The sequence below is a fragment of the Pan paniscus genome, chromosome 5 (genome assembly GCF_029289425.2).
Source record: "Pan paniscus chromosome 5, NHGRI_mPanPan1-v2.0_pri, whole genome shotgun sequence".
NCBI lineage: Eukaryota > Metazoa > Chordata > Mammalia > Primates > Hominidae > Pan > Pan paniscus.
The window spans coordinates 89,785,399-89,800,350 of record NC_073254.2 but is presented as its reverse complement, the minus strand read 5'-3'; the positions used below and the strand labels follow the sequence as shown (position 1 = coordinate 89,800,350).

At 41.2% G+C, this 14,952-nt stretch overlaps 1 protein-coding gene across 2 annotated transcripts in view; it reads left to right on the top strand.

Moving 5' to 3' along the window:
• Window positions 1–9,439: 9,439 nt before the first annotated feature.
• Window positions 9,440–14,952, top strand: part of LMBRD1 (LMBR1 domain containing 1) — a 122,335-nt gene continuing 116,822 nt past the window's right edge. The window contains exon 1 of one of the 2 annotated variants that reach the window (XM_034962304.3): window positions 9,440–9,838. In XM_034962304.3, coding sequence (XP_034818195.3) covers window positions 9,770–9,838 — 69 coding nt within the window. In that variant the 5' untranslated portion in view covers window positions 9,440–9,769. Of the gene's footprint in view, window positions 9,839–10,074; window positions 10,238–14,952 lie in introns of those variants that run through there. The other variant, XM_034962305.3, reaches the window with a different exon arrangement.

The following is a 14,952-nucleotide window of genomic DNA, read 5'->3' as shown; positions in this document are numbered from 1 at the left end:
TACAGAATATATTTGGCAGCAAATGATAATGTAAAGATAAATGATTCTAGTCTATCAATTGTTTAAAATTTTAAAGATCAATTTTAAATTATTTCACATAGTGTTACACAAATGGTTATCTAGAAATGACTTACTGTAGTCTCATAAATTCTAATAAGACCAATTGTTTTTATAAAATGTTATGACTATAAGTCATTAACATATGGGAAGTGAATACTAACGGTTACACTTTGAATTCAAATATAAGCTGAAAAAGTCTGCCTAGAAATAAAACAAACAGAATCATGCTATGAAAAAGAATATATGCTTGAGTCAGGAGAGGGATCCTATTGTTTGAAAAAAGAGCAACACATGCTACAAAAAAAGGAGCATTTTTTGTTAAAACTATTGAGTGTGCTATAGATATTTTTAAGTGTCATAAATAAAAAGCAGTTATTATAACTTCTACTCATATTGTTAACTGACTTTGACATCAACTTATGGTTGAGTAGTATATGCAAATTTATTTGTATACCTTGAAATATACACCAGGTTTAGGAATTGACACAATAAAAAATACTTAGAGGTATTCCATGTGTCTAAATTATGAATAAATTATTTTTTTCTTATGCAGAAGAAAAATCTTAAGAAAAAGTGAACATTTAGGCCGGGCGCGGTGACTCATGCCTGTAATCCCAGCACTTTGGGAGGCCGAGGCGGGCGGATCACGAGGTCAGGAGCTTGAGACCACCCTGGCTAACACGGTGAAACCCCGTCTCTACTAAAAAAATGAAAAAAAAAAAAAAAAAAATTAGCCGGGCGCGGTGGCGGTGCCTGTAGTCCCAGCTACTCGGGAGGCTGAGGCAGAAGAATGGCGTGAACCCAGGAGGCGGAGCTTGCAGTAAGCCGAGATGGCACCACTGCACTCCAGCCTGGCGACAGAGTGAGACTCCGACTCAAAAAGAAAAAAAAAAGAAAAGAAAAAGTGAACATTTATTAGTGTACATGGAAATGTTTGTTTTATCAGGAGAAGAAAAGTTTATAAACAGTAGCCATTGAGAGCTTATAGAAATATGGAAATGTAAAGTTTACAATTCACATTATGGTACTGTGTGCAATCTAATTTTAAGATAGTAAATTGGAAAGTTGTCTCTGTGTTCACAAATAAAACACCGAGATATTAATATTTCAGTGGCATTCTTCTTCTTCTCCCTGACATTTTTTTTTTCTATTCAATGAAATCGATGAACCTGGTTTTTTTTGTTTTGTTTTGTTTATTTATTTATTTATTTATTTTGAGAACTAGTCTCACTCTGTTGCCTAGGCTGGAGTGCAGTAGTGTCATCTCGGGTCACTGGGTCACTACAACCTCTGTCTCCCGAATTCAAGCGATTCTCATGCCTGAGCCTCCCAAGTAGCTGGGACTACAGGCATGAGCCACCATGCCAAGCTAATTTTTGTATTTTTAGTAGAGATGGGGTTTCACCATGTTGGCTAGGCTGGTCTCGAACTCCTGACCTCAGGCAATCCACCTGCCTTGGCCTCCCAAAGTGCTGGGATTACAGGCATGAACCAGAAGTAGGTTTTTGAATATACTTTATATGTTGGGCCTCAAAAAAGCTATTTTTATTTTGAATAACAAAACATAGACCGTAACTATTTAATTTTTCATAGATTGGCACTTGTGCAAAACTTTTGGCTTTCTACAGGATTATATATAAATGAGCAAATATTCTAGCCGAATCAAATGTATCTCTCAACCATACATTCCCATGACCTTATAAATACAAAAAGCCTTATCACAAAAGAAGAAATGTCTTAGGGTTGTGATGGTTTATTTAGTTAGATGACATGGAAGGATTAGGAGGGAAAAGGAGATCATGTAGTATTGGGAAGAGAAGGCAGGTGTGCTCAAACATCCTCAGCACCACATTAATGTTCACCTTGGATCATTGCTAAATCCTTTTGACAGATCAAGTATAGGCACTATATAGAACACAGCAGAACACTAAATTCTAAATCAACACATTATGGATCATGACAGACTTGCACAAAGTCACTAGGATCTGAGGCCAGTAATGTTTAACTGTAGCCCGACTAAAGGAATTAAAATCGCTAAGGAAGGAACTTGTCAATCAGGAGGCTTATTGGTTAGAAATGGAAGCACCAAAAAAAATGACAGTTGGAAAGAGAAATTTTAAGGTTTTCCAAGAGTTTTATTTGGACTTCAATAGTTCAATGTTTTCAGGTAACAAATTTTAAAAATTTGGTATATAATCATCAGCTATGTTTTTAAAACATCAACATGTTAACATCCAGTGGTACAACACACATAATGAATTTGGACGCATAGTTAAACTGTGGTCTAAATATATTAAATAATTTCAGATTACAAACTATATCCCTAGTCTAGTCCCCATTATGCAGTTAGCTTGACTCCACTTTCAGGAGCTAAGTTGTGAAGTCATTTCTGTAGGGCTCTTTTGGATTGCAGACCCTGAAGTAGGCTTGAGTCACCCACCCTTCTATTCTACAGTTGAAGCCCTAGTTAAGTCTCTATGTACTACTTCTTGGTTTTGGGGTTTTGATAAGAAAACAGTCTCTTTCCTGATTCTTTTTATCTCTTTTTTGTCTTGTTAAAATAAATTTATTCTGCCATGCTGTTCTTCTTTCCTGTTAATACTTTCAGTATTCTTTTTGTTCTTTCTACCAATTCCTATGTAAGATTATTTTTATAAATTTTGTCTCCCAGTTTATGCCACTTGATCACAATCCTATCTTTGGTTTTCGTTTGCTTGTTTTTTGAGATGGAGTCTGGCTCTGTCACCCAGGCTGGAGTGCAGTGGCGCTATCTCGGCTCACTGCAACCTCCGCCTCCCAGGTTCATGCCATTCTCTTGCCTCAGCCTCCTGAGTAGCTGGGACTACAGGCACCCACCACCACGCCCGGCTAAGTTTTTGTATTTTTAGTAGAGACAGGGTTTCACCATGTTAGCCAGGATGGTCTCCATCTCCTGACCTCATGATCCGCCTTCCTCGGCCTCCCAAAGTGCTAGGATTACAGGCGTGAGCCACCGCGCCCTGCTCTGTCTTTGGTTTTCTAAAACCACCTCATAAAGGGAATGAGACACCACTGTTATACCTCCTGGCCCTCAAACTCACCCCCAATCCCCCAGTTCCAGGAGGGGCACTCATTGAATGCCATGGAGGGTAAAGATCAGTGGAGGATTGTCCCTACTTCATGAACACTTTTCTTAATAGTTTTGGCATTTATGTTCACGGTAGTCTTATTTTTTTGGTTTTATCTTTGCCTGGTTTTGGCTTGAAAATGACCTTTCTGTAGGCAATCATTGCCTGGTTTTGTTCCCCCCTCGGGGCTGCTCCCCAACTTTCCATGTGTGCCTCCCCCAGCAGAGGATGTTCCATCTCTCCGCAGCTTCCACAGGAATAAGCACATGAATAGGGTGATTCTCAGGGGCAATCCTCCAAAGCATTCAGTGAGTTCAATGGGCGTGTGTGTGTGTGCGTGCGTGTGGTGAGAATATGGGGAGGAGCTAGTCCATACCCTTTCTTCACCAAGATACTGGGAATTTCTGTGTGCTAGTCACCTGCAGCAGTTACAAGAGGCAGGGCCTCTCCCAAAATTCAGGTCACACTCTCCCTTCAAATTCTGTGTCTTCCTTCAACTGGCTCTAGGGGACGGAAACCATTCAAAAGCTGAGGGTTGGAGAAATGAGGGCAGAAATAGTTGCTCCTTCATAAACTTTGCTTTTCTTCAAAGGCTACTAGCTCTCTTAATATAGCCAAGGGAGTCTAGTTTTGATAGAAGTTTTTCTGGAATGTTCTATGGCAGATGCACCTGACAGCAATAACTTAACTTGTGCATACTCTGAGAAAGACCCTATGGTCTAAGAAGAATGTATGTTCAGAATTACAAGCTAAGGAGTCTAGAAGTGGCCAACCCCGGGATTCATTCCTTATGTATGAGGAATATCTGAACTCCCGGCCCATTCCCATGAACACAGGCCATACAGGGGATTAAAGCCCTTTGTTTTGGGTTAAATGAAGGTTGCCCCGTGTTGTTAGGGGGAGAGTGCTAAGTGAAAATGCTGTATAAACTGCATACTTTTTACAAATGGTAGTGTTTCTCCTATATGTTCTCCTTATATGTAAGTTTCTTAGTAAACCCTATGTCTTTTTTGCTGGCTCTGGGTCTGCTCTTAGGCCTCTTGAACATAGTGCCATTGCTACTGAAGTCAATAGGGGTCTGGCATGACAGATACCTTCTCTTAATAAACCTCTTGGGGTTGACTAGCTTTTTTGACCATTTCTTTGAACTTAAAATGGAACAGAGTCCACAGAAATCCTGGTATCTTTCCATGAGTTGTTGGGTGAGGGGTTAAGTAAGTGCATTCTACAGTAACTACAGGCGAACAGGAAAGGGGTATTACTTTTCTACATTCTCACTGAACACATCAGAATGTGCATACAAAAAGCCCCAGAAGCTCTTAAAGGGAAGTATTTTAGGGTAGGAAGGATTGTGTAAATTTATAAGAGTGATTTTTGTTTCTAAATTATTCAAATTGAAATATTTATAAATGAGCATGTATTCCCTTTGTAATTGTAAACAGCAAATAAAAATATTATTTTAAAAAAACTCTGGTCTGATTCAGAGGCTTCTTAGATTTAAAAACATCATTCAAGAGAATGTGTTCAGTCCTTGCTGATCTGATTTATATGTTAAATGACTAGACTTAAGAATAAAGAGAATGTTGATATGCATGCCTATACCTACCCACGAAAATGACTTTTTCTTCTCATTCTACTCATCTTTCTGATTTAAATTACTATTCCTCTGTAACTAGTCACTCTTGTCAACAACACAGAAATATGAGGCTTTTCCGAACTGAAAGTCAAGCAACTGCCCAATACAACTTTGGCAGTCAGAGGCAGCAAAAGGGTTCGGCCAGTTTATTTAATGGACTTAATTCAATGGAGGGCACATCAGATGTTAAAAATATTTAGTCCAGATTCAGTAAAAGCTCCAATTTCACATATAATTTAAAGCAGTGGGGAAGATTTTTTATCATAATAATTTATTTGACCCAATATATCCCAAATATTATCATTTTAATATGTAATTAATATATAATTTTTAATGAAGTATATAGCTTTTGGTACTAAATCTTGGCAACTCTGTCTATATGTTAAGTTTTCAGCACATGTCAGTTCAGAGCAGCCTATTCCATGTGCTCAGCAGCCCCACGTGGCTAGTGGCTGCCACACTGAAGTGCAGCTCTGAGGGCTCTGACTCTCTTGATCTAAGGAAGGTGAAGGGCCTGAAACACTCTTTCCTGCCAGAAGTGAGGGAACAGCCTCTGCCTCCCAACAACTCTCCTCAGGCCCAAGGGTGAGAGATTTTTGCCCCTAGAAAGCAGGGTTTACAAGAAGAAAGTGTCCACAGTTACCACTGCTGCCCACCTGGTGTCCATCTTCCTTCTAGAGATCAGACAGTAAACAAAGGATGATAAGGCCCCCCAAAAAGGAAACTCAATGTCTTCAGATCTGTCTACATCCTTGATCTCCAAAGTTTAGGTATGGAGGAAATAGATTAAAGGTGAACTGCTTATTTTGCTATTTGCTATTTGGCCTTGGCCCTAATGGTCAGGCCATGGCTGTTTCCTCCTGTGGCATGGGGGACTGCGTAATTTAAGCACCAATCACATGCACACATCTACATGCATTTTGGTATAACTCACCACCATCTAACAAGAGATCCAACTTTAAATAAGGGGAAAATGAAATCTGTACCTGTAGGGTGCTTTCTGTTTGCAGGTAACTAGTAATCAACCTGTCATTGAATCCCGACATCCCATTCATACTGGGTACATATATTACTTAGCTATTGCATAACAAACCATGCAAGACTTCCTAGCTCATGATGGAGTTGCTCAGCCATTTGGGCAGGGCTCAACTGGGCCATTCTTGTGGTCTCAGGTGGGCTCCTTCAGGCATATGTGATCAGCTGCTGTTGACTAGGCGGCTCTGCTTCTGAGTGTGAGTTGGCTGTCAACTGGAGCAGTTTGGCTCTCCTCCCCATGGTATCTCATTCTCCAGCAGGCTAACATGGGCTTGCAGTCATGGAGATGGCAGGGTTCTCCAGAAATGGGACATTTCAGCAATTTTGACTGTTCTCAAGATCCTTAGGGGAGTCTTTTTCCTTTCAGCTCCAGAACCCTCTCACTGAGTCCTGACTCTGGGCTCCCTTTCTTACCTCCAGGTGAGCAGGAGACCTGGATCCTGGTCCCCAGAAAAAATGGAGGCCCCAGGGCTTCCATGGAGGAGGGTCAGATTTTTATTTTTACTTGTCTGCATTCTAACTATGAATTCTCCCTTATATGCATAATTAAAAAGGGATTCAAGAATTTATTCTATAACTCTTAGACCCCTCAGCCAAATAAAATTTCTACAAATGTATTAGCAAGAGGAGAAGATTCATAAACGATTTATTTAATGAGAACTGTTGCTGATCTGTGGAATTCCATCCTTAACTCCAAAGAGTGGTGTATTTGTGGGTGAGGTGGAGGGGTGGGTGGGTTGGAGTGGGGTGTTACCTTCTAACCCTTAGCCTAGTAAGGGAGGCCTCAAGGGAGCTACTTGGAGAATTTGAAATATGGCCCCTGAAATTGAGGACACAGAGGGCTAGTGTCTGACCCAGTAGAGAGAACTACAGTGGACTGTAGCATCAGGGACTGACTTTCTTGGGTATAATCAAAAAGGGCTGATTCCTTTGATTGTAGAACTAGGAGAATGGAGCTACATTGGGATTGGCCTGTGCTCCCAAAGTTGTTGGTGCAAGGTATGTATCATCATTCCTACAGAGGGGATTTAGACTATTTGGGGAAAGGGGAAGAACTGGCTTGGGGTTGTCTTAGGCCTCTCCTCCAACTTAAATGAGCTTCTAGAAGAAGATTACAAGACCTCAGCAGGAAAAGGCATAATTAAGTATACCTCAGTATGCTCTGGGGCTTGTGGAGGAGATATAAGTGACTACCTGTCAGTGGCTCAAGTCCCTGCAAGTTTGTGTCTTTCCACAGTCAGACTTTTGTTGATGCTATTTCAATCATAAAAGCCATGAGCTGTATGAAGGTCCGAAGGAGGTAATTTTCCTTAGTAGTACCCATTCATTTGGTAGTCAGAACCAAGGACACAAAGCTCTAGCCACTCCACAAATCAGTCAATATTGCAAACCAAACATAGTAGTATACATAACATATAAATATTATAGGCTAAACATTCTAAAAGAAAATAACATTTAACATCAAGAGAAAGGTTAGGAAAACAGGATTAACCAATCCAAGGAGAGCAACATGGACAAGGAGAGTGTCCTCGGCTGATCAGGATGCATATCAACATTTTGCAAGGAAGAGTCTGATTTGAGCAGAACCTTTGGTGGCAGATGCTAGATGCTGATCATCAGTGACAGTAAGACAGTGTCTGTTAAGATGGCTATCTTGAGCTGTTGAAGTTCTACTCTTTTTATAGCCTCAGAGTCCTCTGGTGATGACTGATAGTAAAGAGTGTGCCTGCAATAGCAAATACTTGGAACCAACCGAAATGTCCATCAGTGATAGACTGGATTAAGAAAATGTGGCACATATACACCATGGAATACTATGCAGCCATAAAAAAGGATGAGTTCATGTCCTTTGTAGGGACATGGATGAAGCTGGAAAACATCATTCTCAGCAAACTATTGCAAGGACAGAAAACCAAACACCACATGTTCTCACTCATAGGTGGGAATTGAACAATGAGAACACTTGGACACAGGAAGGGGAACATCACACACTGGGCCCTGTTGTAGGGTGGGGGAAAGTGGGGAGGGATAGCATTAGGAGATATACCTGATGTAAGACTAGTTAATGGGTACAGCACCTCAACATGGCACATGTATGCATATGTAACAAATCAGCACGTTGTGCACATGTACCCTAGAACTTAAAGTATAATAATAATAATAATAATAAAAGAGTGTGCCTGGTTATGTCCTTATCTGGTTGGGTGCAGTCTCTATTGATTAGGTGAACATCTGGTCCCTTTTGGCATGATTCCTTTTGAAATGTAAACAGAATCTTTTTCTAAGAAGTAGTTACTTATGTCAAGGGTGCTCTATACAATCTGGAATAGAGATATCAACCTGGAAGCGATATCTCTCTTCACTTTAAGGAAGCTATGACAGAGGTCTCCAGGGATATGAATTATTAGGAAGAAAGAGTGAAATTCAAACATTTGCAGGTCTAGAGGGCTTAAAGCCAGCTTATGATGGTACCAGTTCAAGTTAAAACTGTATTCTCCCCTATTCCCTTCTTATTCTGTCCAGGCAGGAAGGACCATCCTACTTTTTCCCTTAGGCTTCCAGCCGGAAGTAGATTCTAGGTAGAGGATAACTCATCACCACATAATACATTGGAAAAAGATGATGGTATTTTTTCTCAGAGTTGTTTCTTGACTACATCACAGTGGTGAAACATGCACTCACACCCCTGTGGACTCAGGTAAGCCATCCCAAGAGTTTCCTCCCTGTGGACTCAGGTAAGCCATCCCAAGAGTTTCCTCCTTCTTCTTCATTGTGGGCCTATGGCAGTGTGTTTTGTTTGCTGATACATATACCTTTACATACAAAGCTATCATGGAAATTCACAGGCATGCATACATCTGAATAGAAAGGCTATAACATCATGTGATAAGTTCATGTCCAGCCAACCAGTTATCCCGGCGGGGCACCAGTGCCAGTAAATTAGAGTGATTTGGGCAGCTAGTCAACTTTTATTCAGAGTCAGCTGTCTCATGTGTCCATGTGAAGAGACCACCAAACAGGCTTTGTGTGAGCAACATGGCTGTTTATTTCACCTGGGTGCAGGCGGGCTGAGTCCGAAAAGAGAGTCGGCAAAGGGTGGTGGGATTATCATTGGTTCTTACAGTTTTTCGGATAACAGGTGGAGTTAAGAGCAATGTTTTGGGGGCAGGGGGTAGATCTCACAAAGTACATTCTCAAGGGTGGGGAGAATTACAAAGAAACTTCTTAAGGGTGGGGGAGATTATAAAGAACATTGATCAGTTAGGGTGGGGCAGAAACAAATCACAATGGTGGAATGTCATCAGCTAAGCTATTTTCACTTCTGTGGATCTTCAGTTGCTTCAGGCCAGCTGGATGTATACGTGAAGGTCACTGGGGATATGATGGCTTAGCTTGGGCTCAGAGTCCTGACATCAGCCATTCTTGCAACCTGGTAAGGAGTTCTGCTAATCACACACATTCCACCTTGTACACGAGGGCCAAACTTCCTTTTGGTGAAGAAGTATAAACCTCTAAAATTGACTTGGATCTCCAGGTCCACCTAGCCCATTCTTTGTGGAGTTCCCTTGCTGTTCTAGTCTATCAGCTTAGGCTGAGTCAAATATCTCAATAGGTTGCCCAGCTATGAGCCAACACCCTGCTCTGCAGCCCTCCCACATCTCAGCTTGCAGGGAAGCCAGCGAGGGCAGCGTGGTGATGTCACTGCGTCCGCAGGCGCCCCGCCCCTGAGCAGTCCTTGCTGCCCCGCCCCCGCTCGGCTCGCCGCCAGGGGACGCTAGTGGGTCTAGTCTCCTTGGCAACCACTTGCTCCTCCCCCTCCGCCCCTTTAACCTTTAGGGTGCGCGGGTGCAGTATATCTCGCGCTCTCTCCCCTTTCCCCCTCCCCTTTCCCCACCCCAGGCGCTCAGGTTGGTCTGGACCGGAAGCGAAGATGGCGACTTCTGGCGCGGCCTCGGCGGAGCTGGTGATCGGCTGGTGCATATTCGGCTTCTTACTACTGGTAGGGGAGGCGCTTGGAGTTTTCCCCATGTTTGGACTGGGGGAGGAAGGGAGGGGCAGGCCCTGCAGTTGGCCTCTCCGGGCCCCGGAGACCCTCTTCGCCCCGCCCCGCTTTTAGCTTGGACTGTGGAGGGCTCCTTAGTGTTGGGGGCTTGGGCGGGCGGCGGGGGCAGGGGGGTGTCGATTTCCGGTCTCTTTTGCTGTCATTTCACCGATGACGTCCAGGGTTGCAGGGTCCTTTTTGGAAGCTCTTGCCGTCATCGCTGACTTGGGCAATGGGGCCGGTGGGGTTTGGGGGCGGAAGAGACCCTCGGGGTTGAGAAGTATGTGGTGGCCTTTCGTCCCCTGTAAAACATTGTCACACGGTGTGGGGCGGCAGCGCTGGATCTTTGCAAGTTAAGTAGGCGCTGGCGTTGTTTACTTGTCACCTTCTCTGTATGTTTTTTCCCTCATTTTCCCTACCCTTGGGGCTAGTGAGTCTCCAACCTCTGTGCCCATTGTGTGATTCTGCCTTGATGACGTGAGTTGCTCGTTCTGACTTCCAGGTGTCACATTCTCTTCTAATCTTTTTTTGATTGGTGTAGATACCTGTGGAGGGCGGAGCTGTAGCCCTCTTTATTACCAGTATCGGAGTATATACTACTACCTGTCTGACCTCAGGTGCTTTCTTTTCCAACGATCTTATTTCTGCATATTCAGTGAGCAAAGTGTAGATAGAAATGGCTCAGAGTGGCCTGGCTATTACTTCCCTGTTCATATTAAAACCCTTTGGTTTATTTGGGAGTTCAATTTATTTCCTTTCATAACTTCTCTACCTTCTCAAATCTTCTCTTTTCTCATCGTCCGAGGCTGTAGTTACTTTCTGTTCCCACGTATTTTGACCTTTTTGCATTGCAAAACAAAAACCTCCAGTTCTGGAAATCAGGCTTGTTTGGTTTTACTTTAATTGTCAGATCCAGTTGGTGTCTGGTACCTATGTAGTATGTTCTAGTAGATTTTTGCAGTAGAGACTAAAAAAAGAAAAGAAAAGAATGGTGTGAAAATTTAAGAAAAGGATCCTCTTGTTACTGCCATCACTGTCACAGATAAAAACACTGCCTTTACCCTGGAACATGTTAGTCCTCTCTTGGAGGAAATGAAACCCTAAAGGTTGACTGTGGTCTCTGCAGCCACCCAGTCCTGTATTTGGAGAGCCCCCTGGCTTTTCCAGTCCATCAGATTTAGTTTGTTTAGAAAAAAATAAATAAGCATGTAATGTATGAAAGTTACGTGAGACTATCTTGGCAGTTATAAATTAATAAACATTTACGGTACAGAAGTGGTGTGAATTGTAAGAGGATGTAAACCAAACAAAATACGGCTTTAAAGAGGGCCTGAAGATAAGTGAGAAAACTGAAATTCTTGAAACATGTATTTTATGGACCGAAAGCCAAAGTGTGACTATAAATAAAGCAGGACTTAAGAGAATAGACAACAATATTGGAAGAAAATGAGAATTGTGGTAGAGTTTGGATAGATGAAGAAGAGAGGCCATTTAAGTTGGCAATATTACAGCAAGGACAAATAAAATCAGAAGGGAATTAGGAGTTTGACACTTGAATGTTGTCGTGGATAAAAGCATTAGGAAGAAGGACTTTTGTTTAAATTTCTGCAAATCTCTTTAAATCCTGGTTTATTAGAAGAAAGGCTGGTTTCTTTTGTTGCCTTCTACATTCAGTCTTTTGGGGTATGTTATTTTAGTTGAAGTGTATGGAGAAAATACAGCTGCAATGATAGGTAGTCAGAAACAGAGGAGCATTTTTCAGATAATTGTGGATGTTTTTTGACACTACACCAAAGCTCAACAAGTGGAAGATTCATGTCAGCTGCAAGGTGGAATCTGAAACCCTATCAATGAGCTTTTCATTCATTGTTACATTAAAATCCATTAGCCCATCTTGCACTTTGAAAGGCTCTTTTACCCATGCATGGTTTTATAACATGATGCCATGGCCACTTAGAAAATGTTGGTTTACTGAGTTATGCACATCTTTTAAATATGGATACGTTTCATTACATAATATCAAAATATCACATTTCATTAAATTACAACTGATCTTGTCAGAAATGTCTCTGAAAATTCTAAGTATTGAAGAGTTGTCAAGCTCATACTTGTGAATGTCTTTCAAAATCCAATTTTCATTTGAAAGTTTGACTCATAATTATCATTGGTATCAAATACTGTCAGTTTTTCTTTAAGTGATAGATTCCCTTTGTTCATTTGACAAAATCTGCCAAAAAGCGAAGTCTGAATAACCAGTTTGACAATTGTTCTTTCAAGTGAAAATGGTGTTCCTTGAAGAGTGGTTGGTTTAGCTTTTAACTCTAAACTTTTCCTGGAGATAGCCATCACATCTTGGTATGCAGCAGAAGGACTTTATGTATGCATGCTTCATATTTTACCCCACAAAGTATTAAAAAGAGTCAAGGGTTGAATTTCAATAAAATGAATTTATACTGCTTTGTGAAGCACAGTCTTAATTTAAATTGTCCCTTTTTGAACTTGTGGTGAAGAATACAATGATTACTGGTGCAGTTTGGTGCCACTGTCTTGATTCACGCTAATGCACCAGTAGTTTTACCCACTGTGGCTATGAACCATGAGTGCAAATGTCAGCACAGTGAAAAAGGCAAATAGCATCTTAGTATTTATTATGAGAATAGTTTTCAACTTCTGAATCTCCAGAAAGGATTCTGGGGACTACCAGGGTCTAGGGATTTCACACTTGGAGAACTTCTGCCAATCATCTACTAAATATTCAGGACATGGGCCAGGTGTGGTAGCTCACACCTGTAATCCCAGCACTTTGGGAGGCTGAGGCAGGTGGATCAGTTGAGCTCAGGAGTTGAGACCAGCCTGGGCAGCATGGCAAAGCCCCATTCCTACTAAAAATACAAAAAATTAGCCGGGCGAGGTGGCAAATGCCTGAGGTTCCAGCTACTCAGAAGGCTGAGGTGGGAGGATTGCTTGAGCCCAGGAGGTGGTTTGTGGAGGCAGTTGCAGCAAGCTCTGATAGTGCCTGGGCAACAGAGGGAAACTTCGTCTCAAAAAAAAAAAAAAAAAGAATCAGGACCTGAATGTTGCCTACTTTTGTGATCGTGGGCAAAAAGAATGGACTTCAGTTTCTTCACACATAAAGAATTGTTAGATTTGGTATCTCATGCCTGTAATCTAACTATGTCTGTCTTTACTATATCAAATCTAAACTGTTCTATCTAGCTTCAATGTCCTCTGTAATTTGGCTCACACCACCTTTCAATTGTATTTGCCATTACAATAGGAGACTCCATTTTTGTAAAGCAAATTTATTCTTGTTCCTTAAAGTGTGGGCATCATCTGGGAACTTGTTGGAAATACCAAATATGTGACCCCAGTCCTACTGAATCAGATCTGCAGTTTAACAAGATCCCATACAGTATATCATCTATTCTCATTAGTTTAATAAAGATTCATCTCTTCTCATTCCTTCTTCTGCCCCAGTGGTTTGCAAACTTGACCTTTCATCAGAACCACCTGGGGAGTTTTAAAAATCTCAGTGTTCAGACCAATTTATTTTGAATCTTTTGGGAGAAGCTGGGGGGACTATTTGAAACTTTTCTTTATAATTGTTAACAGAGTTATATATTTGTTTCTTTTATCAAATTATCTAATAACAACTACTACTGTTTGTTAAGCAGTTACTATGGCCAGCCACTATGGTAAACCCTTTATATCTCATTTAATCCTTATAACTTGTTATGAAAGAAGTATTCCTATAGATGAGGATACTTGGTTTTATTTTATATTGTAGTAATGATTGATAACATGAACAAAAAGCTCTTTAAGGTTATCAGTTTTAAAACCATTATAAAGGGATTCTGAGACCAAAAAGTTTGGGAATCTCTGGCTTAACTCTTCTGCCTGGTTGCCGTTTCCTAGCTTGTCTGCCTGATATTGGCAAAATCCTTTGTTTGCAGTAATACCTACAAAATGCAGGTTTTCTTTCATTCTTGAAATCCAATAAAAAATTTATTGGAACACTTTGTGTCAAGTACTGCTGAGGATATAAAGATGAAGCTCAGCTTTCAAAGACTTCAGAATGAATTTGGGGAATGTTAAAAATATTTATGAATTCCTTTAAAAACAAGCTCATTCAAATATTAATACAAAGTCACATTTTATGAAAAATAAATTTCCCAAAATCAAGAATTTGAGCCTAGATCCTTTTTGTTTGTTTGTTTGTTCCAAAGTCTTAACTCCCTTCTCACTCAATTCTTTCCTGCTATTCTGTCACAAGTTGAAAGGCCAGCAGTATGAAGCAATGACATGCAGCAACTTGGATGGGTTTTAAATGCACTGTGCCAAATGACACTAGCCAGACTGAAAAGACAACATACTATATGAAGGCATTATGATATTCTAGAAAAGGCAGAAACTATAGGGACAGAAAACAGATAGTGGTTGTCAGGGTGATACTGGTGGGCTGAGGGAGATCCCCAAACACTGGTGGGATCTCAACCCCAGCTGGTTTTCGGGCTCTTGACACTGTCATGAGAAGACATTAAAGGGCAAGTCAGAAAATAGTGTAAGTGTGGAGATTTATTAAAGGGAAAAGTACACACTCGTGTGGGCATTCTTAAGAGAGAGACACACGGTGAGGTTTGGAGTTTCTACCTTTATGGGTTTCTTTATCCAAGGGACATATTCATGAAAATTCCTGGAAAAAAGTAAAGACTTCTTGAAATTGTGGTGCCACCCATTTTTACATCAAATATGAGTGGTCTTGGAACTGCCATGGTGCTGGTAGGTGTGTGATTGAGCATGTTAATGAGCATATAATGAGGTCCTAGGTGAAACCTAGGTCAAATCCATTGCCATGTTGGGTCCAGTGGGTCTTAACCAGCTTGGTCCACACCCTGGTTTTTCAGGGTCTTATTAGCCCTTAGCCTCTAGTCATGGAAAACTGCTCTCTGGAATTTTTTAGCCCTTGTGAACATCATGCATTATTCCTGTCTCAAGGGCTGGGGGCAGAGAGAGGAGTTAACTACAAAGGGACAAAGGAATTTTCTGAGATGATGGAATTGTTCTTGTATCTT